At 36.4% G+C, this 26,067-nt stretch overlaps 2 protein-coding genes across 2 annotated transcripts in view; one reads left to right on the forward strand and one right to left on the reverse strand.

The window, feature by feature from the left end:
* LOC129235829 (peroxidase) overlaps positions 1 to 26,067 on the reverse strand; it is a 129,472-nt gene that overhangs the window by 5,026 nt on the left and 98,379 nt on the right. The window contains exons 3-6 of the mRNA XM_054869873.1: positions 11,238 to 11,317; positions 7,199 to 7,289; positions 757 to 1,145; positions 514 to 687 (exon numbers count right to left, since the gene is read on the reverse strand). Of these exons, the coding sequence (XP_054725848.1) occupies positions 514 to 687; positions 757 to 1,145; positions 7,199 to 7,289; positions 11,238 to 11,317 (734 nt within the window). The remainder of the gene's footprint in view (positions 1 to 513; positions 688 to 756; positions 1,146 to 7,198; positions 7,290 to 11,237; positions 11,318 to 26,067) is intronic.
* On the forward strand, positions 16,338 to 24,367 carry LOC129235830 (bifunctional arginine demethylase and lysyl-hydroxylase JMJD6-A). The gene is made up of 5 exons (XM_054869874.1): positions 16,338 to 16,570; positions 22,182 to 22,373; positions 23,613 to 23,924; positions 23,995 to 24,124; positions 24,224 to 24,367. Exons 1-5 carry the CDS (start codon positions 16,343 to 16,345, stop codon positions 24,307 to 24,309), a joined length of 948 nt encoding a protein of 315 aa, XP_054725849.1. The 5' UTR covers positions 16,338 to 16,342; the 3' UTR covers positions 24,310 to 24,367.

The raw sequence follows: 26,067 nt of genomic DNA on the forward strand, positions 1-26,067 counted from the left end.
GGCACGCCGAGAAATAAAAAAGCAGAAAAGAATCATCTTAGTACCTGTAGATGGTACGCACTCGTTAAGGATTCCATTCCAGAAATGAAATTCTTCAGATTTACCATGGCTTAGTAGGTATGCTGCTAGTGGCATGCCATATATACAGGAGTAATCATTAAACTCAATATTATAGATCATCAAAATCAGTTAAGAGCTCATCATGAAGTAATTATGATAATAATAATCATGGGAATGCGATAAAATTTGGTGAAAAGTTCACATATATTATTACATTATTTGATGAATACATATTTAAATAATTAAATTTAATAATTTCGTAAAAGTTGTTAGAAAACATTTATGGGTATATATCAGACTTGCCTCTTTTTGACGGTACAAACTACAGTTACGAAAACAAATTAAACAAATTCTAAAGATAAAAATTCAAACCAGTTTTTTCGTTCAATTCTAATCCAAGCAAGTATCACCTTGCCACTGCCCCACTGCGTAACTCAACTTATTAATACTCACCCAATCGGCAACCGGGTCGAGGAGATGGAAAACCACGCACGAAATCTATGCACTTGACATTAAACAATCGATAGAAGTAATCATCGTCTGGAACACGAATTTCATTGCAATATGGATGTTTTAGATGTAGAGGTCGCTTGCAACATTCTTCCGGATCGTTGCGATTGATGGGATCTGTGGGCAAATCGAAAATTTAGCTTAAGTAATGCAAATTTGGATGTCTTGCCATAAAGTAAAACTCACCTAACGGAGTGCCAGTAAGCGTGAAATCGTGATCCATAAATTGGCCCCATGCTATAACCATAACAGTGCCAGCGTGATCGTGGTATCCATCATCGGGATGCATTGTACGCGAGACAACACGCGAAATGGGCAAATCATGCCCAGTGACTGAAATGCGCGGCGCATTGATGCCATCAGCATAGAGTGGGCCGATTAGTCGCTGGAACGGCGACATAGCTGCGCCCCATGTGGGATGCTCAATGTTATTACAAAGTCCATCGAAGCGTCGATACTTGCCGGGTCGACACTCAACGCCCGCAAAGAAGGGTGGACACACATCGCGGATGAGTGTTTTCGATGTGTCAATGGTGGGTAGGCCTTTTTCGATTTCCTCATACGACAGGCCATAACTGAAAGGAAATGTAGAAAAAGAAGCATGAAAAACAGTTTAGAAGCAAATTAACAGAACGAAAAATCAGTGGCTTTATGTTATCTAGATAAGTAAATACGTATACAGGGTGCCCCATGTAGTCGTTTTTTGTTTCTTTGTAAAAATGTTATTGACACAGTCAGTCAGTCTTTTCAGCTGGAAATCTTGAGAGAAAATTAGTATCATATCTCCGCGGAACAAAATAAATCGCATTACGCTTGGACAACTTTTGGAGATTTTCCAAACTGATTTCCAAAGTCAATATTGAGGAGCCTAAACAGTGTGTTTTTAGAAATAAATCGAAATCACATTTTCTGACCTAAGAGATTTTTATCTCGGCGTATTAACAAGCAAGACCGCCGTATCTGAGGATCGAAAAACTTGCACGTGATCGTTGAGAAGCCAATGCATCTTCAGAGAGTGACAGTTTGGTGCGCATTTTGGAGTAGTGGCATCATTGGCTAATTTTTCTTTGAAAATGCTGCTAGAAACGACTTTTCAGTGAACAGTGAGTGCTACAGAGATATGGTAAACGTTTTTTTGTGGTCGAAAATTCAAGATATGAACCCAAACGGTATTTGGTTTCAGCTGGCAGGCATATGGGCGATATCATATTCTAAACATTTTTTTTGTTTTACCTTGTTCACTTCACTCGGGAGCATAGGGCCTCGATAAGACTCAGTCTTGCGTTGGTTTCGTTAATCTGTTTTTTGATTTTTGACAGGGTAGGTGGTTAGCCTGCCGCTACCAGTCCTAAGTAGTGGGAATGGCCACATTTCGTTGCTTAGGGACAACGCCTTCTTACGGCTTGAAGCGCCATCTGTTTGTCACATTTTTCTGGCAGAAGGATCACACAAATGGTTGAGGACTTCGTTAAATGTAGTGTGTCTGCACTAGTACCGCGAATGCCCGCTTCCTCTTGCTGGCGCCACGTTTCCAATGTGTAACTGTGTCTTTTCCTTTTGTTGCTTGCAGTGTTTAGCAGCTACAATGCAAGTAATGCGCTGACTTTTTGTGCGGGAGTAAGGTTTGAAATGATAAGGTTGTTGGAGTTGAGGAATGAAATTAATATTATTATTATTTTTTTATTTTTTTGGTTTTAATTTTTTTTTTAAGAGAAACCAGGAAATGAGGTAAGTTTGGAAAAGTGCGAGGACCGTGGGATTCGCACCCACAACCTCTGGGATGGCAGGCTAGTGCACTTACGCTAGACTACCGAGGCCGCCGGTAATAATCTACTAAATTATAATAAAAACAAATTATTCCAATAATATTTTTGTTTTGTTTTATCATTTAAAGCTCTGAAGGTCTTAAAGAAACACCCGATATTATCGAGCGTGGCTGCTACCATAAAAATATTATATGTGGCATGAACTGAATGTGATGCCAACAACAATTAACGGCAAAGTAATTAACAACATACATGGATGCGGTGGCGCAGACCCATACAGACTCGTAACTATGCCAAACGGTGGTATACACGCAGCCTTCAACTAATGGTCGCCTACAACTTAGCATTCACAGCGTAGCGCACGAAAATTTGTCAGAACTGACAGAGTGTGTACATATATCATACGAGCAGCACAATTCCACTGAAACCCCCACCAATAAGGAACATCGAAGTCATTACCAATATTGTTTTAATCAAACAACTATGAAGTTGGGACCATTTGCAACTTTTTTTTGTGTAGTGTTTATTTTCATTGCTTCAATAAAATATTCATTTGCAATATTTCCAACCATGCCGGCAAATGATAATGATAGTGTCGAACCAAATTATTCTTCTGTTCGCACACACATACATACACACATACGCATAAACGGTTTTGTTGCGAATATTGCAAAATTATCAAATTAACCCAGTTTGAAGTGTCGCCGACAACTGACCGTTAAGTACAAAATATGCAATTAACAGCTGTCTTAAATGGCAACAACAACGAAAACGTTGTTCAATTTAGAAAATAATTAACCGCAAAATAATGTGCGTTTTAATAGCCGACAATCGCACGGGTCTTTTTCAGCTGGGAGTTTGGACTTGTTGTGAGTAAATAAAAATGTGTGAATATATCAGTCAGATCCGTTACTTATGGCAAAAATAGCAAACAAAATAAATGGCAAAGGTATCAGGAATTTAGTCGAAAAAAAAACCAAACAAACGGTTGCTGTGAATTATTCATAACACTGAGCGACAAATTGAGGGTGACCAAAATAGTGATCGGTATGAGAATGCACTGATTAGGGAGATTAAGTGGAAAAGAATATTATGGTAACTGTAAATTCAATTAAAAACATGCCAATGTTGAGGAAATAAAATGTTTGGTCAAATCGTTGCATAATAAATAAAAGGTGATTAGGTTAGAGATATCTTTTCCAATAGGTTTTTTGACAGATGACGCTTGACTATTCAATAACATTTCATTATGGAAAGATTTACGTTTCAACAACATTTGCAAATCATAAAATTGTATTACGAAAATCGACGCTCTGTGAAAAGTGTTCAATGCGCGCTGAGGCCAACTTATGGTGGATATAACCGTCCTATCGAATGCACTATTCGGCAAACCATTAGCCTAAGTGAAAATAATTTTATATTACTGGACGATACTAAACCGAATAGACTACACATAGCCCGAGGTGAAGAGAATATTCCGGCTGTAAATGAAAGTTTTGCCGAAGGCCCGGAGGAATCGATTCGCTGTCGATCTCAACAACTTGGCCTATCCTCTGACACTGCTTGGGAAATTTTACGCAAAGATATTGGCTTGAAAGTGTATCAAATACAGCTAGTGCAAAATTTGAATCCAGCTGATCTTTCAAAAGACTCATAATTTCAGTCGTTGAGAGGTTGAAAAACTCGCCGAAGATCCACATTTTGGAACCTGAATTTTGTTCAGCAATAAGCCCATTTTTTGCTTAATGGCAAAATTGCCATATTTGGACTGAAGAGCAACCCGAAGTCATTAAAAAAAAAAACCATTTGGTGGAAGAATTGGCTCATATTTCTTCACAGACGAGGCTGATGCCAATGTAACAGTGAATTTTTCAATGTACTTATCCACGTAATTGCAACAGTAGTTCCCATTCGGCATTTTTAACTCTTTCCGCAATAATATTGTACTTTGGAAAGACCTGCTGAAAATTATTCTTGTTTTTCTCTTGACCCGCAACAAATGTAAGTTGCAGTAGAAAGAGAAGTTTCTCATACGGCATCATAATGAGCGATAAGCCTGAGTGTATCCCTTAGTGGACAACTGCAACCTAACCTAACCTAGCAGTGTAATTTATCAAAATCAAAAAATATAAAAATAAATTCAACCCTTCTAAATACCTGTCATTTGATGACCACATTTTAAATAAATCTAAAACAAGTTCCAAATTAAACAAAATTTTTCAGGAATACAAAATATATATATAAATTTAGAAAGTAGATTAGAATAAATGGCTGGTCACGCGAGGGCCCATATTTAATCAATCATTTAGTCCAAAGAATCCAAATTGAAAATACAGAAGAAGAAAAAAAAGAAGGGGAATACCCGAAACGGTTGAAAAGGAAGAAGAGGCTTTGGATTAAGGGATGACGACCAAACGGTGGTTAAATACATTTGTGTTAACTGCTTCGATCTTCTGATGAAATTCATTAAGTATGTATTTATATATATTTAAACCTGCTATATCGGCAGGTCCAGCAAAAGTGAGAGGTCAGATGTCTGAATCTTAGCCCGACGAGAGCTGGGCAACTGAGGAGAAGTTGTTGAGATGATTCCACCTCTTCCTCAAAATAATTGCTGCAGAAACGACTCGAAACAATATCAAGTCTCACCGCATGGATGCCTAACAGGCATTGCCGGTAAGGATGCCCCCCACATTCCAGAGCTGCGGCTTTGAGAGCCTCAAAGGCCAGAAAGATCTCGCGTATTTGCATGTTTGCGCACTAGGCCAGCTCCCGCTGAGGCCCATCATTCCATACACGAGGCCAGCTCATCAGTCAAGTTTTTTGCTATGTCACTGTGATCGGGAACCCAAATGAGCCTATGTAATACCAAAGTATTCGGATGCAGTCGCGAGAGAAATCAGGCATTCCCCGATTAATTTCGGGCGCATAAACAACAAGCCAATGGCTTTGACTGCCACCTGGCTGTCGTAGTAGATATTTGCCTTTCTTACAGTAAATACAGTAAATACCTTAGATACAGATACAGATGCAGTAATTTACAATATAAATTGGAATACCTTTCACAATGGCACTTTCAGTCCTTTTTTCCAACAGTATGGAAAAGCTAGACTTATATACCTATAAAGAGGCTTTTAAAAAAACCACATATAAACCCATGAATATGTACGGAAAACGTATGTATTTGAACGTATTGAAAGTTGTGGTGGAATGCGAGAGTACTTATAGGAGTGGCACGAAATAACTTTTGCAAAAATATGGCAATTACATGTCGGCGCCGTACTTAATATTTGCATGGCTGAGTGGCAATTCTTGCCATGGCAACTTTCGTTTTTATCTCACAAGAGTTAATTGGCGGCATAGTTGCTAAATACGTATGCGTGTATGTAGTGGTGTTCAATTTCTGTCAAATATCTTACGGCAAAGTTAGTGAATGATCATTACACTGGCATACAAATTTTCGGGCGCGATCGAATTGTGTATTCATAAATGCAAAAAATGGTCAAATATTCACCTTTTTGAAGATAGAATGAGGAAGCGCTCGGATTATTACGCAAATTCGGCAATAAGTTAGCCACAAATAAAAGTTCAATCAAGGATCCGAATGTGGAGGTCCGTCTTCTTATAATAAGGAAAACATATTTAGTTGATGCTTTTCCCCTTCCCTCATTCAACAGGTCCCGAGTTTAAAACTCGCTCTAAACAGTTGCTCCAAAGAATAGAAAAATTATCTCAAATCGTTTGTTTAACTCGCCACGCAATGGTAAACCTCAAAGTCTTGCCTGCTTTGCATAAAAAGCCACCCATCATTCTCTTTTTATTTCCACTCCATGGGCCTTCTTCTCCATATACAAAATTTACTTCTGCTGTGCTGTGTTTCATTATTTTAGGGTAAATAAGCAACGAGTATCCGCACAACTGTTCATGCTCGGGAACTCGAGTATATACAAAAAATCGGAGAAGGGTCAACCGGTATAGGTAAACGCCGGACACAAACCGTGACAACAACGCGCACTATTCGGAGCGTTTATCACACGCACAGGCGCAGCGATTCCAGGACCGCAGCAACGACACAAATTACCGCAAGACAATACCAATAAATCCGATGCCGGAATGGATAGCACTTTATAGTACGCACAAACACTAGCCAGGAAACGGAAATGAGCGCCAAAAGGTAGGCACCAAAAATATAAAAGATATATATATAATATTACCAGTTTGCACCAACAAGCGCCAAAAAGTAGGCAGTGTTATTTCTCACTAGAAATTAGCAACCACAAGGAAAAACTCAGGAAAAATAGCCTAAAGTGTATCTAAGATATATATAAGGTATAGCTCTCTCTCTCTCCTTTTCCTCTACGTTATATCTTTTTTCTCTCTCGCGGAACGAAAATGCCCAAAATGTTGCATGGCCTTGAAATTTTACTCTCCATTCTCGCTCGTCCATCGACGCCTAAGAAGTTTCACTTAAAAAAAATATATAAAAACTTAAACTTGTAAAAGATTTTAAATACTAAAATATTTTCAATTAATTAATTATTTAAAAAAAAAAAAATATTAAAAAATTTTCAACAACTAAAGTTTTTTAATTTAATTAATTATTCAAAAAAAAAATTAGATACTCAAAACGATTTGCATGCACTCAGTTATGCTCGCTACTGTATGTGCATACATATAGATAAATTAGAATTGGAGAGCGTGAATTGTCTATTTCAGTAAAATTAATTAATTTCGAGTTGATTAATTTTTCATCCTATTTACTCACACATCTAAGTGCATACAATCACTTCCATATCGCAATCTGTGCTCATTTATCTTCTTTTTGCATTCTGTATATATTTGCATCAAATCAAGCTACTTACGTTCTCGCTAACTGTATCGAAATATCCAGCAGCAATTCACCGACCGTAGCCAATTCTTCCGCCTTCCAATCGCCTTTCGGCTGCGCCACATCTGTAATTTGGAATTTATTTGTTTTATTAGTTAGCTATTACTTATTTTTTGCTAATGAGAAAACGAATTTAAAACTTAATAATTTCGCGACACTCTTCTAAAAGAAAATTCCAATATCTCTGTTACCTGCGAGAATTCGGAGTGGCTTTCGCTTATAATTTAAATATAACAATAACCGCTATAGAACTTTGATGAATAATAATAAAAAGTTTGTTGAGTAAGCAGCTTTCTCGTGGTCTCTTGACGAATCGAGACTGGGTTTCTAACTTTAGAAATTTGAGTAAAAATAGAGGAAAAGTAAAATTTGTAAGTAAAGCAACTGGTTCAAAATAATGTGTTTATGGGCAATTATTAGCTCAGGGGTTTTTGTCGGTATATTAAGGACCGGAATGGTATGGAATGCATCCTGATACACCGCTTAAATCAGGGCACAACACTCCAAGTTTTGCTGCCCGTGATAGCCTGCCAACTGATGAAATCGGGTGGCTTCGCCTCAGTTACACATCGATGGAGAATTCACACTGCTATCTTTCTGATGATGAGGTAATTCGGCAGGAATTCACGTGCTGCAACGAGATAGCATTGAATCATGGGGGAAGACGCGATCGGCAGGCTTCATTGAGAGCCAACCTCCACATGGATGGTTGCAGTGTCCAAAGCACGTGAATACCAGCGCCGATGTTATAAAACACGAATAAATCCATAAAATGTTATTTATGTGAAAAGCCCCCCATATTGGGTTCAGCAATAAGTTCATAGCGTTTCTATATTTTCTGTTATTTTACAACGATTCCTTTGCTCTTTGGCAAAGGGTAGGTATTCATTCGATAGAACTCTTTCTGCTTTACAAAACGAAATTAATTATATTTTTTAGTTATTTAATTATTTTTTTATTTTTGAGGCTTAGAAATGAAATACCCAGGAGGAAAAAATCAACATTTTCGACACCTGCTCTTCTTGGCTTTTCATCGAGTTCAAAAGGCTGCCGAAGCAGCCCAGGACATTTGCGACGTATATAGAGAAGGTGTTATAGGCGATTCTCTAGACGGAAATGGCTTGCAAAGTTCAAAAATGGGGACTCTGAGGACGATGTCACGTCGTGCAGCGGAAGGCCTTCTGAATTCGATGAAGAACGTCTCAAATCACTTTTGAAGGAGAACGGTCACCATACCAGTCGTGAAAGGGCGGAACTAATGAACTGCAATCATAAAACGTTTCTCAATTACCTTCATTCCATGGGATCTATTGAAAAATTGGGAGCCTGAGTGCCTCACGAGCTCAACGAAATCAACAAAGAAGGCCGCCTTCAAATTGCTTTTCAGCATCTCGTCCGCCATCGAGCAACACGCGGTCAAATACAGCGCTTTTTGTGCCGAATCGGCACGGGAGATGGGAAATGGTGCCCTTACATCAATGTGAAACAAAGAGTGAGTTACTCCAGGAAATACGCCAAAGCCGAGAATCAAGGTGGATCTTCATCCAAAGAAGGGAATGATACAATATGTGTTTGGTGGGACTAGGAGGGCATGATTCACTGGGAAATGCTCGAAAAGAATGGCACGGTCCACAAGGAGCTCTACATTTCCCAGATACACCGCGCGTATTAGGTTGTGCGATTGAAAAACATCCGACATGGTCAAACCATACTCCTTCTCGACAACGCCAGACGCCACGATGCACAATTCTTCGAAGCCGCACTCTAAGTGCTCGAAAGGGAGGCCCTCCTGCATCCGCCGTATTCTGCGGACCTTGCAACGACCGATTACCATCTTTTTCGCTTCCTCGCAAAGGGGTCCTTAAAAACTGGCTCACAAACTTCTTTGACACGAGACCAAGCGATTTTTGGCGGAACGGCATGAACAAATTGCTCGGGAGGTGGGAAGAGATTGTAAACAGCACCAGCAACGGAAACGATTTTTTTTTCATCTACAGTAATATTATAAAGAGGAAAACTTTGTTTGTTTGTTTGGTTGTAATGAATAGGCTCAAAAACTACTGGACCGATTTTAAAAATTCTTTCACCATTCGAAAGCTACATTATCCACGAGTAACATGGATTACATTTTATTTTGGAAAAAAATAGGGTTCCGTAAGATATTTGGATTTTTCGGACACAAACTGAAAAAAATCTTATATATAAAATAAAGTCAACTTTTTGCGTGTGTTCGCTAACCGGCCGTGTCTTTGCACCGAATTAAACCAAACTTACACACATTGTTAAGGAGGTATTGAAGATGGTTTCCGTAGAGTTTGGATACCTATTGGTGGATAGGGCTCGAGATATAGGTCAAAACGTGGACCCGGGTAACCTTCGGATGTGTATGTACAATATGGGTATCAATTGGAAGCTGTTGGTGAATGCTTTAGTTCAGAGTATTTTTCATACCGCTCCGTGACTAGGGTCTCGAGATAGAGACCAAAACGTAGACCCTAGAATGTGTTTGTACAATATGGATATCAAATTGAAGCTGTGGGTGAATGCCTTAGTACAGAGTACTTTTCATGCCGCTCCGTGACTGGGGTCTCGAGATAGAGACCAAAATGTGGACCCAGGTAACCTTTGGTTGTGTATGTACAATATGGGTATCAAATGAAAGCTGTTGATAAGTGCTTTAATACGGGGTAATTTTCATACCTATTGATGACTAGGGTCTCGAAATATATGCCAAAACGTGGACCCACCGTGTCTTTGCACCGAATTAAACCAAACTTACGCACATTGTTAATTAAGTATTGAAAATGGGTTTCGTAAAGTTTGGTTGTAATTCGGAGCACTGGCAACGGGTACAGCGTTCTTTTGAACCAGCCGAAATGTCGCTTACTTTTTTAACGCTTGGGGCGGAACTGAACTGTCAAATTGACAGTGTGAGTTACAATGTGTCAATATTTCTTTGGATGCCATAAGGAAAAAACGTAAGTGCAACATGTAAAAATTGTTTGTAAATTTTTTTGGAGTGGATTTTGGAACTGTAAATAATTTCTTACGAAATTTGAGAATTTAATGTGAAATCCGAATGAAATTATGTGTTCGTGGAAAAAAAATTGTTTTCGTTTTTTTTTTTGAAAAACATAAATGGATAATGGTTAAAAAAGCTCCAATGCTTAATAAAACATATAAATTGAAACGAAAAATTCATGGATGATCAGGAAAAAAGACGATTGTTTATTCATATGCGTTGATTTGAAATTTAAAAACTATCTTCTTTTTTCCTGATTTTCAATTTATATTTTATATTTACTCAAAAACAAATAGAAAAACAAAAAATATTGTTTATGCCAAAGCGCTTGAATAAAGAATAAAGAAATAAATAATATGAAAACCATATATTTTCTGTCCTAAACCATATCTATTCTATTTTAGTGTGCCCAGCGAAGGGGGCCGGGTTTGCTAGTTAGCTTATAAAATTAATCTTAATGGGCTACCAACCAGCTGTTTTACTAAATGAAAAAATAAAATTAAATGTTGTTGAGTGATGGACATCTTTAATTGAACCTTTACGCGCTTCATTGCTTAGTTGTTTGTATACTGCGGCTGTTTAGCCCGCAACTGTCAAATATGATTGACGTACGACGCCATTTGCAAAAATTATAAATCCTCCAAAAGGGTGTATTTTCGCGCAATTTATTATATGTAGGTTTAACTTAGCAGCAGTTTTTTTACTTTTAAATCAAATTTAATTCCCTATTCATGACTATCAGAGAAGTCCTAGCTCAAAATATATTTAATCAAAAATGCTAAAAGTTTCTCAAAAATTTGAGCCAATTTAGTAATAGTTTCAAGATAATGAATAAGGATACGTTGCGCAGCTCACCAGTTTTTTGCATCGAACAAAGAAGACTTTCGAACTATGCAATCACAATCCTAAACTAACAATTAAAGTGCACCAGTTCGATACCAGCGGACCTCCCTACGGGGAATATTTCATAATTTGTTAAACTTATACTCACGTATTCGTTTTCGCGCATCCAAATAGGCGGAATTCACTGCATCATAGGTGATGCAGGTGTTGTCTGCTGTGTAGGGGTTTCTGTAAAAAGGAAAAAAATAAAAATAATTACCAATTAATAACCTCAACTCAAATTGGATTTTAAATTAGTTGCTTATGCATTAAATAATGAAGAAATGCCGAGCATTCCTCTCATCAAATTCCTTTGTGTTCACGCTCTTTAAAATAAGTACAAAATCTAACAACTGTATTGCAAAATTCACCATTAATTTCATTTAATTTGCTCGGATCTTTCTAAACACTACCCAACCCTTTGCACCGCCACACAATTCAATTCAGTTTCAGCCTTTCACAGCTTCACAGCCCAACAAATCGACTTTAATTGTATTTCATCACACGCTTTAGTAACCCACTTTGTCTCTTCTTTATTATCCAATCAACTTGTTGCTCGCTTATCGGTTGTAAACACTCCACGCCACACCACAGGCAAACACGAGTACATCATAAATATCAAATGTACGAGTATGAACAAGAATGGGCGAGTTCGATACCTACGTCAGCATAGCGCAGACAACATAAATACCCTGCAGGGAAAAATACTGCTACTTGAGAACTAGAACGCTACCGGTTCACTTTTTAGCTCGTGTTTTATCTCTTTTTCTATGTTAATAAGTGGTATTTTTAACGCAGGGATGTCTTACGAAACATGAGTGGGCATAGTGTAGTAAATAATTAATGCAATAAGCGGATAGTTAAAACAGTGGGAAACTGAAGAATTATTTTAACTTTATTTTAACTACCTTTAAAAATTTAGTGGTAATGCAAAATGCCCAACCCTGCTGCGAAATGTCTTTTGTCCGGCCTTGCATCAGCAAAATACCAATTATAAGGGCAGTTTATACTAGGCAAAAAAAATGTAATCCAATATAAATATTTCTAAAATAAGCAGTTTTAGACCAGTTAAAAAAAAACATGCAGCTGGTCCATTCCAATCTTTCAAAATATTCCATTTCATATTGAAAGTGTCTGCAGATTATATTTATCCTTAAAGTTAAATCAAACTTTTTTGAGGTACAGCCATTAGTTAAACACTCCAAAATTGGTTCAAATTTTCACCATGAGTAAATTATAAAAAAATTAAAACAAATTAAAAAACAAACTGATAAAGAAATGTAACTTAAGGTATTCACTTTAGGAACATAATTAAATAAATAAATTAAATTAATGCTAATTAAATTTCGGATTCATATTATTACATTTTTCTCCAACAAAATGTCTCTCTATAATTGCTCTAAGTTCCACCACTGCATTGCTAAATAAATATCAAAATAGTAATGCCAATACAATTTGATGACTTCATTCAATACAGTAAATTGGTTGGACGAATGGGGTATAGAAGTTAATAAAGACAAAACTATACAAGTTATATATACAAACAAAAAGACATCAAAATACAATCTTACCTTAAAAAACAACAAAATAAAAATCTGCCCAGCAGCAAAATATCTTGGAATAACTATTGACGAAAAACTAACATGGAAGCAGCATATCATTAACAAAAGAAATCAAATCAAGAATAAGTACCGGCAATTAAGTTGGCTAATCGGACGAGCATCAAAACTATCACTGTATAATAAAGTGACTATATACAAAACAATTATTACTCCTATCTGGAAATACGGAATAGAAATATGGGGAACGGCTAAAAACACAAATATCCAGCTCATACAGCGAACACAATCCAAAATATTACGAAATATAACAAATGCTGGTTGGTTTATTTCCAATGAAGCCATACATCGTGACTTAAACGTAGACACTATCCAAGAAACAATCACCAAATGTAGCACTAAGCATATACAGCGACTGTTAGTCCACCAAAACGAAGAAATGCGTAAAATAGCACCGGCAGAAAATATCAGACGAAGATTAAAGCGACTCACACCGACTGATCTAACTATAAGATTTACAGTGTAATCACAAAAAACAATAATATAATAATAATAACAGATTCTTCTTACATTGGTAAAAGAACATAATAGACCCTAATTGTACAAAAATTACATATTGTTAATATATAACAGACTGTAATAAATAAAGGGGAGATATATATTAAAAAAAAAAAAAAAAATTAAATTTCAATGCTTAATCGCCTTACTTTACGTTTACACGTTCACGCGCTCAACTTAAGACTGAATACTTTATGCCCAAGGATCATAGAATACGTGATTGCACCTTTCGAATTCGCTGTGTCGTCAGAGCCCGTGAATAAACAAACAAAAGGAAGGCAAATTACTTGTTTGGGAAGAAGAAGAGTAGGCGAAACCAATGGAAGCAATCAAACACACGAAATTACATACACACACATACTTTCTAGCCACGGCGTCTTCCATATAAAAACGCAAACTAAATGCTTTTGGAGGCATTATATTAATTTGTGCTTCCACAATTTAAGACGCGGCACCCCGTTTTCATTATTTTGTTTAGTTGAATTCTAACAAATCACAATATTACCAAGCCATTCACTGAATTTTCACAAACATGTAATTTCTTTGCCTCACGCCAGATTTGTCAAAATCGCGAAAAATAAAGTAACTTTTTTGGAAAGGTTCCACCTATATTCGCCTTGTTTTATGCTGATATAAGTGCTTAACAACTATCGTATTTTCTAGATGTGGCAACTCGTATTTCCTGACAAATTCTTTCTTGTCATCTGGCATTCATGTTTTTGTTTTAGTAGGTGCCTCATTCGTTCGGTATTGTTTTGTCAGTCGTTTCACGAATGTTCATGAGAATTTTTTGCAATAAACCTTAAAAAACCGGCGCTTTTAAAGCTTATTATAGAAACAAAATACATTAATTAAAATACAAAAAACCACGTACAGATTTTTATGTTTATTGATGCTCTTATATTCGTAGGTCCTGTCTATGTTGCACTCCATTATTCCATCGGCCTTCACATTTTCAAGATTTTTGCTCATAGAATACTGAAGCAGACTCTCTATTCATAAAGCAAAAATTAAAGATGTCCCTGTGTGAGCCATCCTAAAGAAAAAGTACACAAAAGTATATGCAAAACTGTGCCACAAAATGTGAGCAAAAGAGAGCGTTAAGGTTGTTCATGTCCCAAAAGACAAACTGAAAAAAACAAAATTGGTTAAAATCATCCGGCACTGGATTGAAACCAAGCGAAAAAGTTTGCGAGTATCACTTTTTGGATTTCGAGATGCGACCAGATCGGAAGAGGATGAAGTTGCCTATCCAAATTTTGCTTCACTTTGACGCAAACTTGAAAATTGTCGTTTCATTTAAACGGAAGTTTGCGAGTATCACTTTTCGGATTTCGAGATGCGACCAGATCGGAAGAGGATGAAGTTGCCTATCCAAATTTTGCTTCGCTTTCACGCAAACTTGAAAATTGTCGTTTTATTTAAACGGATTTTGTTTTAAATCATATATTGATTGTCGTGTGTTTCACCTGGAAAAAGGATTGGCCCAGCTTAGGGAACGACTTGAGAAACTGGATAAATTCACATCCCACGGCAGAAAAATACTTTCTCAGGGGCAGAATAAAAAGATTAGAAGACCAATCCAAAATAATTCATTGGGATTGGGACGACATGGCACAGACAATATTCAAAATTCCTACTTGGATTAACATAAGTATTCTGCGAATGGGAAAACTATCTTTTTTTTTAAACTTACAGTTTTTACAATATAGGTTGTCAAAGTTATAGGTTGTAAAGTACCGAGAGTTGCAGTAATTGCTAAAATTTTATTTCTGTATGGTTTTGGTTATTACGATTATTTATTAAATTACGAACTTTTGGATACTCATCTTTCTGAAATCTTAGAAAAATCATAACAATTATGAAAAACATTACTAAATTACAGCTTTAAAAACAAAATATGGTAAAGTATATAAAGAACTCGATAACTAGACATACTCATATATGGATGCCAATCACATGAATTTTCCACATACAATATACATACAAATAATAGGGTGTCATTCATAAAATAACATAAAATTATTATACAGCTTACATCGACCTTTCTTAAATTTTTTAGTACCATTTCATAAAGGATAACTAATGTTCCTTTTTTCCTTACATCTAAATTGCAGTAGCATACAAAATCAGTGGCTTAACTTTATACAACCTTTTATTATTGAATCATGCTTTATTGCTGAAGTCTGTCAAAGATGAACTTAATGACTTGATCTTTGATCGAAAATAATAACACCATCATTACTTATACTCGTGTGGAGCTTTGTAGAGTTCAGAGGAAAACAAGATTTAATCGACCCTTCCGTAAAATTTTGCTGAGCCAATTTTTCTCTAATTATTTTTTGCTCTACCAGCGCCATCATTACCGAAGTATAATAATTAGGAGTTTTAAAGCTGAAACTGAGCTAGTGTAACAATAATATGATAGAAATCCCTACCTCTAATCTTACTGGCTTGTAATGCGAGTGAGGCTACATATAAAGTTAAGAAATTTCACGGAAATATACATTATTTGTTGGCTTTATTTGATAGGCTTGGACATGGAGCTTTTCAAATAAATATTCTATATTCATCAGTGTATACACATATGTAATCCTCTAATCATAGCGATACATTCTATAGACTAGTCGCAAACTTTCTTTTCTAAAAAAAATCCACTAATTTGCAAATAATTTGATAATTTTACTTCTGCTATTACCCTAGTCATTGACGAACTGTTATGATTTCTTCCGAACAAGAATGATTCCATACCAGCTTAGCTTTTCTCTGCAGGGTGCTGCCACACTAACATCAATACATACACATAATTGTACGTTAACAATATGTAGACCCCCACATGAATTTGTCAATGTATCCTCCCATTCTGGGCCAACGATGAGATCTGCGTCATAGAGACTGACTGTAAGGAAGCTGATAATCACATTATTGCCATTTCAAAGGATAAATACCGTTAAGGCGGAAATACTTGTAGTGGCTGGCATGTGAAACAAGTGGTCGAATCTTAAAATTGTGTGAAAAATCTAAATCCTGAGCACAGTTGTCTCGCGGTGCCGCAGCGCAACGGTTTAAACGCATTCACTTCCTCAATCTTGGTTACATGAAAATGTGTTTTGAAGAGTCAAAATTGAAATTGCAACAAATCTTAATAAAATGCAAAGATAAGTGCATCGATCCGAAAGCATTTAGTTGTGTGCAGAAGTTTATAAGTGAAAATGAGAATGAAAGTGGGAGTGCTGTCAAAAGGTGGAAGCTATTCAAATTTTGCTTGATATTTGCTCTACTGGCATATGGATATAATTACTTCTTCAATGAGTTATCGTCAAAGGTAAGATAGCTTTTTTATGAATTAATAAATACAGGGCGTTCAAATAAAAGGAATGTCCGTGTGACGAATGGACACTATTTCAATGCATTTTTTTTTCTGTATATAAAGAATGTTGGAAATTGAAATAACTGTATATTGCAAATGCCTTGTATTTTAAATATCTTTGTTTATTTTACAACAATGACATAAATCAACTGTAAGTGCAGCTCAAAACTCTGTTAGTTCTTGCTACATAATTTCGAGCAATTTTTTTTTTTTTTTTGCTGAATTCCATTCATTTATAAGTTCGGAACTCAATTAAAAACTCTTTCATCCCACAAATGACTTAGTTTGCGTGATGAATTAAATATAATTGACGATTTCAAGCTACTTTGTATGGTAAAAAAGTAATAAAAAGTGTATAATAAACCTTATTGCTGCCATCGACTGCCTTGAGAAATGCAAGAAATAATCTAATAAACTGATATGGAACAGATCAAACAATTTTTATTGAGAAGCATACATCACGGCCACAAACCGTCTCATTACACTGCGTTACAAAAACGAACTTTTTTTCTGTCCTATGAACCGAATATACTTTTTCGGAAAGGGGAGAAAAAATAAAAATACACGTGCATCGGCGATTTTCATGTACACGTCAGGATTTTTTTTCTAAATATTCGGCATAACTTGAAGGAAAATTTTTAATGTAACAATTTTTAGTTTTAATATAATAAAATTAATAAAAAAATTCGGAGTTTTATATCTCTATTGTAATGCGGAGTGAAATACCTTTCTTTTGATACCCACATCGGCATATCTCATGCAATTTTTTTTTAATTTCGAACAGGTGGCAACCCTGTTAAACATGGCCAGTGGCAACACCCAGATGAAAAGTCTAGAAATGTGATACACTATCTGTGTGCCCAATTTCATTCAAATCCGTTAAGCTAATCCTGAGATCGTGTGGCTATACAGATATGCATACAAGAATTGCTCGTTTAAAGTTATAAAATACAAAAAAAAAAAAACAATTGTGACGTGTACATGAAAATCGCCGATACACGTGTATTTTTATTTTTTATCCCCTTTCCGAAAAAGTATATTTGGTTCATAGGACAGAATGTGTGTAACGCGGTGTTATCAAACACAATCACGTACACCAGACTTTTTTCCACGAAATTTCCCAGAAGTCCGATAATTTTGTTGCGGAGCTTTAAATTTAACTCTTTAGCTATAATTTTATTCTTGGTATTAAAATTTTTTCACATAACGTTTGTATGTAAGAGCATAAGGAGATTTAGGTACATGCAGGCATGCATACACATACATACTATATACACATACATATACAAAATGGGCGAAACTGTATAATTAGCACGTACATCTATCATAGAACGGTAATTTTCAAAAAAGCAAAAAACATTACGAGTACATCTCTGTTATTGCTGCTACAATTTGTTGGTGCAGCCTGATCTTTTCGCTCAAATTAAAGGATCCGCAGTTTTATTCCCTTCTGAATGGCAGGGAGCTACTTCAATGCAGCAATAGCAAGCAACTTGGAGGGTTGCCATTATCTGTCGAGAGGTGAATGTAAGTAGAAAAAAACATTTTCCACCAATCTGTGTTCCATGCTCGGGGTTTCAAACAACATGCAGTGTAGTTTGGCACTACGAATGACAGTCACAAAACAATCCATTCAGATACAGCAGCCGCCAATGAATGACTCAATGTATGGGCGATGCCATAAGTGTATATCTCGGAAACGACTCGGCAAACTTGGTGCACATATTGCTCTCCATGTCACTTAGATCTGACAATAATATTATATCATATAAAACCATGACCAACTTTTTTTCACACAGTCCTTTTTTAAACGATTTTGAAATGACGGTTTACTAATGCATTTTGTTACACAAAGTTTTCCTTCTTGCCCGAATGTCAAAACAAAAAACGTTTTTCTAAACAAACAATAATTCGTAAAAGGATGTCTTATTAAGTAAAAATGTGTCGTTAAGAGCAATAAGTATATTATAAAACTAACCCAGTCCAACTGTGCATTAAAACTTCAACTTATTTAGGTTGCGTCTAACAAGTAAAGGGTGGTTAAATTTCAAGGGTCGATGTTGAATGTGAACCACACCTAAACATCAACGACACCGTTGGACTTCTTTATTTGGGGTTATTTGAAAGAAAATGTGTACGTCGATAAGCCAGAAACAATTCAAGAGCTAAAGGATGAGATAATTCGGAACATTAACGGCGTAGAACCTTAATTATGCCTCAGCGTCATCGAAAATTTGGACCATCGGATGGAGGTGTGCGGCGGCCATTTGGCCAATATTTTGTTTCATAATAAAGAGAAATGACAATAATTTCCTAAAAAAAATTGTATTTTATTCAAAATCAACACCAGCCCTTGAAACTTAACCACCCTTTATTGTGCAAGGTGGTGCAAAATTAATCATCCAATTTTTTTTTAATAATTTTTTGCCAAATAAAGAAAAACGATGTTGAGTGATGAAAATCTTTATTTCACCTTTACGGGCTCCATTGCTTGCCTGTTTGTATGATATGATGCAGCTGTCTGGTTCACAAGTGTCAAATATGATTGACGTATGACGCCATTTGCCAGAATTATAAGTTTTCCGATAGGGTAATTAATATAGCGCCGCCTTGTATTTACAACTCGAAAAAACAAGAAAAAAAACTATCGCTAATAACAGGCTTTGTTACAACGAAAAAACAAACAAATGCCGTTAATAATTTAAGTAAACTCCGACGGATGGGCTGGACATTTTTGACTTAGTATCTGACATATCTACTGATGATACGTTTTTAGTCCAGTCCGTAATATACGTGAACACTTCTTATCAAGTAACCACGAATAGTTGCAAAATTGGTTTTTATTCCCAATTTCAATTTGAATTCCTATCACACTATTTTTTTTTTTTTTTTTTTGACGTGATAACGTCTTATAATTCGATTTAGCCGGCTGCACGCACGAAAAAATGTGTCGTTATCTTGCTCAATCGGCGTTATCTTGCTCAATCGCCGTTACCTTGCTTGAAATGCAAGAGAAAGCGCGGAATGAACGACAAAGAGCACAATCGGCCCTCGCATTCGGCAACGTTCGACATCTGGCTCTCTCCTACTTGAGTGAGCAAATATATGTATGTATGTATATGCGCATTTGTATTTGCATATGCCTTCTTTCTGTGTGCATGGTAATGAACCATTTCTCTGTTGAGAATAGGACGATGATAGGAAAAGTAGGAAATAAAAGGGGGTGTTTTGAATGTAATGTGTCTTGAACAAGTCAAATCGATGATGGTGCCTCTTAGTGTTGTTGACTTATTAACGTCTGATGCACAATCGAAATTGAACATATCTTTTATGAATTTGATAAATGTTTCCATTGCGATTCCATTTACCTCCTTCTAAAATTAAAATTTTCTTTTGAAAAATGCAACCATTCCATCAGTATTTTCTTATGACATTGTCGCGTTAAACTATCGTCAGTAAACCGACTTTACAGACAACCTCTTTTTTTTGTAATAAAAATGAATTGCTTTTGTTTTATAAATACTTATGTAATATTGATTTGCGCCTTTTGCATGATTTTTTTGGGTATTTGTAGTTTGTTCAACTTACATTATTTTTTTGAACGCATTTCTAAGGAAGAAGTGTGAGGTATTTTCGAAACGAACTTCCGTCCGTCCCTTGTTCTAACCAACTATAACTCTCATTGTCTGTACGTTTGATTGAGTCCAAAAATTAGCAACCAGTCCATAAAATTTCACTAAAAAGTGTGCGTGTATATACATGAAGTTCAGTCCGGACCGAACTTAGCCTTCCTAAATGGTTTTTTTCCAAACTTCTCCTTGGGCCACTTACGAGATGGCACTATTATCGCGTATCGAGATTATGTTTAATTGGTAGCATCTCTGGAAAGAACACACACCAAGTTTCAGCCAGATCGGTCTATGCCTTTTTGCTTGGCATTCGTTTGAATAAATTTGAAGAAGTCGCAACGACGCACCAGCTCACACCTCAGCTATTGTTGTCGTAAAATTAACGGACATAAAGTTCGAAAACGTTTCACATCCCCTCTATTTGTTTCTAAATTTCAAGAAAGGCTGACGGGAAAAAATTTTATTCAAACAAGGAGGTGATTGCGGAAACGAATGGCTATTTTTCAGACTTGGAAAAATTCTATTATTCGGAAGGGATCAACAAACCAGAACATCGTTGGGCAAAGTGTATAAGCTTTAAAGAATACTATGTTAAAAAATAAAAAAATGTTCTCCCCAAACAATTAAGTAGTTTTTATTTCAGCACGCACTTTTCAAACGAGCTCTGTTTTTTATAGCCTCAAATTTAGCTAAGTGTGCCTGTACAATATTTAATTGAGCAAATGTAGCTTATTTTTCAATTGTTACGAATTTTTTTAAATATTCATAAATTAAATATTTTATAAGAGCCTGCTTCCATTTGAAGTCGCAAGCAAAAGGGAGAACTCTCCAAACATAAAAATCTTAAGAATTCCACGATAAGGTGAAAAAGAAGCTCAGACCATGCCAGTCATGAACGAATGAATACTTATTTATCTTACGAAATTAACTCAAAAAGGCCGATCCAAGTAAAAGCTAAAAGGTTAAAGTATTCTACAAAAACAAAAATGCTCTACATTTTACCTTAAGCATGTGCAGACACGACTTAGATTTGAGAGGAATTTAAATCGAGTATTTAACACCAACACTTACTCTACGCTTGACGACCATACGCATCATCGTTCGTGCGAAATGGAGCGACACAGTTAACTGGTTCAAGTGAAGTAATTGTGCTTTTGACAAAACAAACGCTCCTTTTAAAAAGTAGTGATGAAGAATTAGCTTGGTTTATATTGACTTATTTTACCATTGAAGCAATGGCATGTAAGAACATAACGCAACAACACGAAACCTACGGTGAACAAAATTAGGGGCATCCTTAGCAAGCAGAAAGCGCTTAAATTACTCTAGATACCAAGTCATGTTGACATTTGTGGTAATGAAAAAGCAGACAAATTAGCCAAGTGTGCAACCAAAGCGCTGTTTATCACTGCACCATTCTACTTATGCAACAATAAAGGCATCAAAAGAGCTACCAATTCGATAGTAGCCAACACCAGCACACAAAACTGGAATAATTACTTACACCTACTTCTACAAACACGTTAACCCTAATAAAAATCTTCTTCTCTATCCAACGACTGTATCAACTCGAGAAGCTGTCGTCTTTACCAGATTCCGAATCGATGTCAATCAACCACCTCACAAATCAATGTGCAGCAGCTAGAGCCACGGCAAGTTCGATAGGGATCGCCAATCTGCAAGATCTACTGAGTAGTGTCAATGAAACAAACATAAAAAGTTTTTCCGAATTTTTGAAAAGAAGCAATGATTTCTATGAAATATGACACACCAGTTACACTAATATGTTTCTTCGTTATGGTATATGTTAATTTAACTATAAGGCAAACAGGGACTAGCCGAAGGCCATCAACTACTAGTGCTAGAAATTAAAACTAAAATTTGTAATTTATCTACTTTTTAAAATAAATAATATAATAATAATACATTCTTTCCAGCGTTGCCTATTGGAGTTGCCTCGTGCACTTCGCTACGCCCTTCGACCACCCGAAGATTGCGCCTTTTGCGAGAACATTGAGAGCGCAGTGCGCTTACGCGGCGTCACAAGTGAGGAATTCGCATCGAAATATGCCTACACTGGAGGACCAGTTATAGTCGAGGATGCAACTACGAATTGGACAGCGCCAACGGTGAGTAGGAATGCGTTATAAAAGCTATACTTTTCTTATCGACTTGAGTCTGCTAATTTTGAGTATTCCAATAAAAAATAATTTTAAAGATAAGTTTTGAAAATAAGATCTGAAAATACTGAATTTTTTGTTTTGGTTTTGAAGAGAGATCACGAGTTAAATCAAAAACTATTTGTATATTGGTTATGGGAATAAATTTCCGCCCTCGCAAAAGAGGTGTCGCTGCTGATACTATTTTTGTGTTCGCTCTAGTAATATACTGATGATTTAAAGGTGTATATGAGAGGTCTCGATCGCAGTAGTTGACTTTCGTGTGAAGCATAAAGATCTTTCTTATCTGACGTAAAAAATGTCTACGTTCGTCTCGAAAAAACAGCATTTGCGGGAAGTCATGCCTCATTACTACCTTTTAAAGAAAAGTTCAGCTGAAACGTGCTGTATATTGATCAATATTTACGGTAATTACGCTCCATCAAATGCAACTTGTAAAGAGTGGTTCCGACGCTTCCAAAGTGGCAATTCCGACGAAAAAATTCAAAGATACTCAACTACGACAATTATTGGATGAGAACGCATGTCGAACCCTTGATGATATATATGTCGTAAGAGTTGGATTTTGACAGATCAACCATCGGTAAATATTTGCACGCGATGTGAATGGTCCAGGAAGCAGGTAACTGGGTACCACATCAATTGAAGGAGAGGGATATCGAGAGACGTTTGGTTACGTGGGAGATGCTTCTTGAATGGCTGAAAAGAAAAGGTTTTCTGCATCGTATCGTCTGATTGGGTTTCATGTGATTACCATTGGCAACTGCTTAAATTCGAAACCCGGGCACGATACATCAATTGATAGAAAAATTATTTCCCAATAGAGGTCGCTCCTCGGCAGACAATGACAAACCTCCGAATGTATTTTCGCCATGAAAAAGAGTTATAATTTATTTTTTTTAAAGAATTAACTTTGAAAATAAGGTGTACATTGGTGCAGATATTTATTTTTCGTGAAATAGCTTTTTATTCTTATTCCAAAACTTATTAAATAATGTTTTCGCAATTAAAAAGGACGATGCTTTCAACTCTTGTCTTAAAAAATCGTACTTAAAAAAAGTATACAACATCGAATGCTTTTTACATTCGTATTTGTCTTATAACCCCTTCCTACCGCTCAACGTGTACGCTAAAAAGGTGCAACGCTATATAAAGCTTATAAATATTTTCATTTTTTTTTATTCACAGAAATTCGACTATTGGTACTTTCGCGATATCTACAGGAATGCAAAACGCAAACAAAAAATTCTCGATTGCCAATTTTTACCCTACAAAACAGGCTTCAGGGATATTTTTAAAGCTTTAGATATGCCGAAGGAGCGAGTAGAATTACAGCCCGGTAACAAACCATGGTACTTTGGCTGGAGTAATTGTAATCCGGAGACAGCAGAGGAGTTGCGCAGGCATTATGGACGTCCTTACTTTCTGCCACCCACATCCGAAAATAATGCAGTCGATTGGTTCTTCATTGGCACAGCCGGACTGGGCGCGCATATGCATGTAAGTGAAGAAGTCATAAAAATATCTTTAATTGGATATTAAAACTTTATTTTCTTTATGATTTCTGCAGATCGACAATGTACGCCTACCTTCGTGGCAGGCGCAGCTGTCGGGCAGTAAGCGTTGGTTACTTGCACCGCCACCGGAATGCTATTTCAGATGCAAACGCTTCGATACCATTGTGCGCAGGGGTGATATAAGTAAGACTTTCGATTTTTTCCCCCGTTTTTGATATTCATACTCTACAGAGGCTTTTAAGTGTGTGTTTAATTGTAATTTTCTTTTTAATATCCTTGCAGTTGTTTTGGACACCAACAAATGGTATCACCAGACATTTGTGCAGCCGGGAGAAGTTAGTCTTACCATTGGTGCCGAGTATGACTAAGAGTGCTCTTGAGGTCGCATAATCAAAGCAAAATATATTTAGCAATCAATATTCTTGCATCATGTGCTCATGTGAATTCCTATAGACATAACTATAGTTAAATGTATTTGAACACAAGAATATATGTACATATATATGTACATATATATGTATGAGCGTGAGTTAGATGCGAATCGTTTATCTATCGTTTTTATTTTTTTTTTTTGTTTAGTTTGAATCAGTCACTGGAATAAGCGTTTTTAACATCTGAGTAAAGTAAGTGCAAGTACACCATATTTACCGTAGCCAAATGGGTACGACTTTGCATTCATTTGGTCACAAGATCGTGTGTTGGTTCGGTTGGTCGTAAGCCCATGTGAACTTTTGAGGCTTTAAATGGTATAAGTGTTTTTTGAGAGAGAAATTTAGATATTTTATTGTTTCCACTACCTTCGCTTTCTTCTAATTTTTGAAGTGCAAACTTCTTTAGACGCGTTTGAACTTTTTGCAGGTGCTCTGTTCGGCAGCAATGAAAAGAACAAACAGAACCGAGAGGTACATACTTGTATTGTAGAATATAAAGAGATTACATAAAAATTGTATTTGTAGGTTTGTTTGTTGAAGAGGTGTGAGCGTAAGTATGGGTTTTCTGAAACTTCGCATATGAATAAAATTTTTTTTGTGAGACGATGAGTAAGGAAAGTAAGCATGATGGAAAGATAATGAGATGGCGTCTAAGATGGTACCGTTGCTTTGCTCTCAGCGAATTTGACAATGATTGACGACTTATTAGCACAATTCGTGACCAGTATAGCCATATTACCATTTCCGTAACGTGATTTAGCATTTTCACTTCACTGTGAACTCAATTAATAACGTTGAAGAACTGAGCAAGTGTTGATAGCGAAAATTCATCTTCTGCGGTCCAACCGCTATCGTTATTGAGCATATCTGTTTTACCAAACCCAGCTTTAATGAAACAATTTTGTATTGACTGTGGACTCACTTGCTCCCACGGTTTGTGCATGAAATGAACAGCATCTTGTAAATTGGTTAAACTCCATAGCAGAATTTGTTTGTGCCATCCGCAACAAAATGTGTTTCAAAACTAACGATTTATACATGAACATTTTATTTAAATGCTGTTGTGTTTGCTGGGAGAAAAATAACTTTAACATTTTTGAATTTTAGATCGCGAGGGTGGGAAGAAATTGAACGACGCCCCGCTCTTGAAGTTGCATTTTTCCATCGAATTGCACGAGAAAATCTGTCATCAAATCAGACCTCATCCAAGCCTTCTTTTTTTTTAGCTTTGCTACCTTTATTTCATGCCTTCACAAAACATTCGTAGCACAATTTAACACTATTAAGACCTTTGAGCTTCAGCAGACTCATTAAAAACAATCTCTTCGTATTTAGGGGATTCCCCTATACCTACAAGTGTTATTGAATAAGCAACAGGTGTACGAATATAGTAGAGGCCGCCGTAGCCGAATGGGTTCATGCGTGACTACCATTCGGAGTTCAGAGAGAAAGTAGGTTCGAATCTCGGTAAAAGACCAAAAATGAAGAAAAAGTTTATTCTAATAGCGATCGCCCCTCGGCAGGCAATGGCAAACCCCCGAGAGTGTTTCTGCCATGATAAAGCTCCTCATAAAAAATATCTGCCGTTCGGAGTCGGCTTGAATCTGTAGGTCTCTACATTTGTGGAACAACATCAAGAGGCACGCCACAAATAGGAGGAGGAGCTCGGTCAAACACCCAAAAAGAGTATACGTG

The sequence above is a fragment of the Anastrepha obliqua genome, chromosome 1 (genome assembly GCF_027943255.1).
Source record: "Anastrepha obliqua isolate idAnaObli1 chromosome 1, idAnaObli1_1.0, whole genome shotgun sequence".
NCBI lineage: Eukaryota > Metazoa > Arthropoda > Insecta > Diptera > Tephritidae > Anastrepha > Anastrepha obliqua.

Excerpts from the sequence above, each read along its gene's own strand:
- LOC129235830 (XM_054869874.1), top strand. The coding sequence starts at position 16,343 with ATGAAAATGTGTTTTGAAGAGTCAAAATTGAAATTGCAACAAATCTTA. Across the intron at positions 22,374-23,612 it reads CGAATTGGACAGCGCCAACG|AAATTCGACTATTGGTACTT; the intron begins GTGAGTAGGAAT and ends TTTTATTCACAG. Across the intron at positions 23,925-23,994 it reads GACTGGGCGCGCATATGCAT|ATCGACAATGTACGCCTACC; the intron begins GTAAGTGAAGAA and ends TGATTTCTGCAG.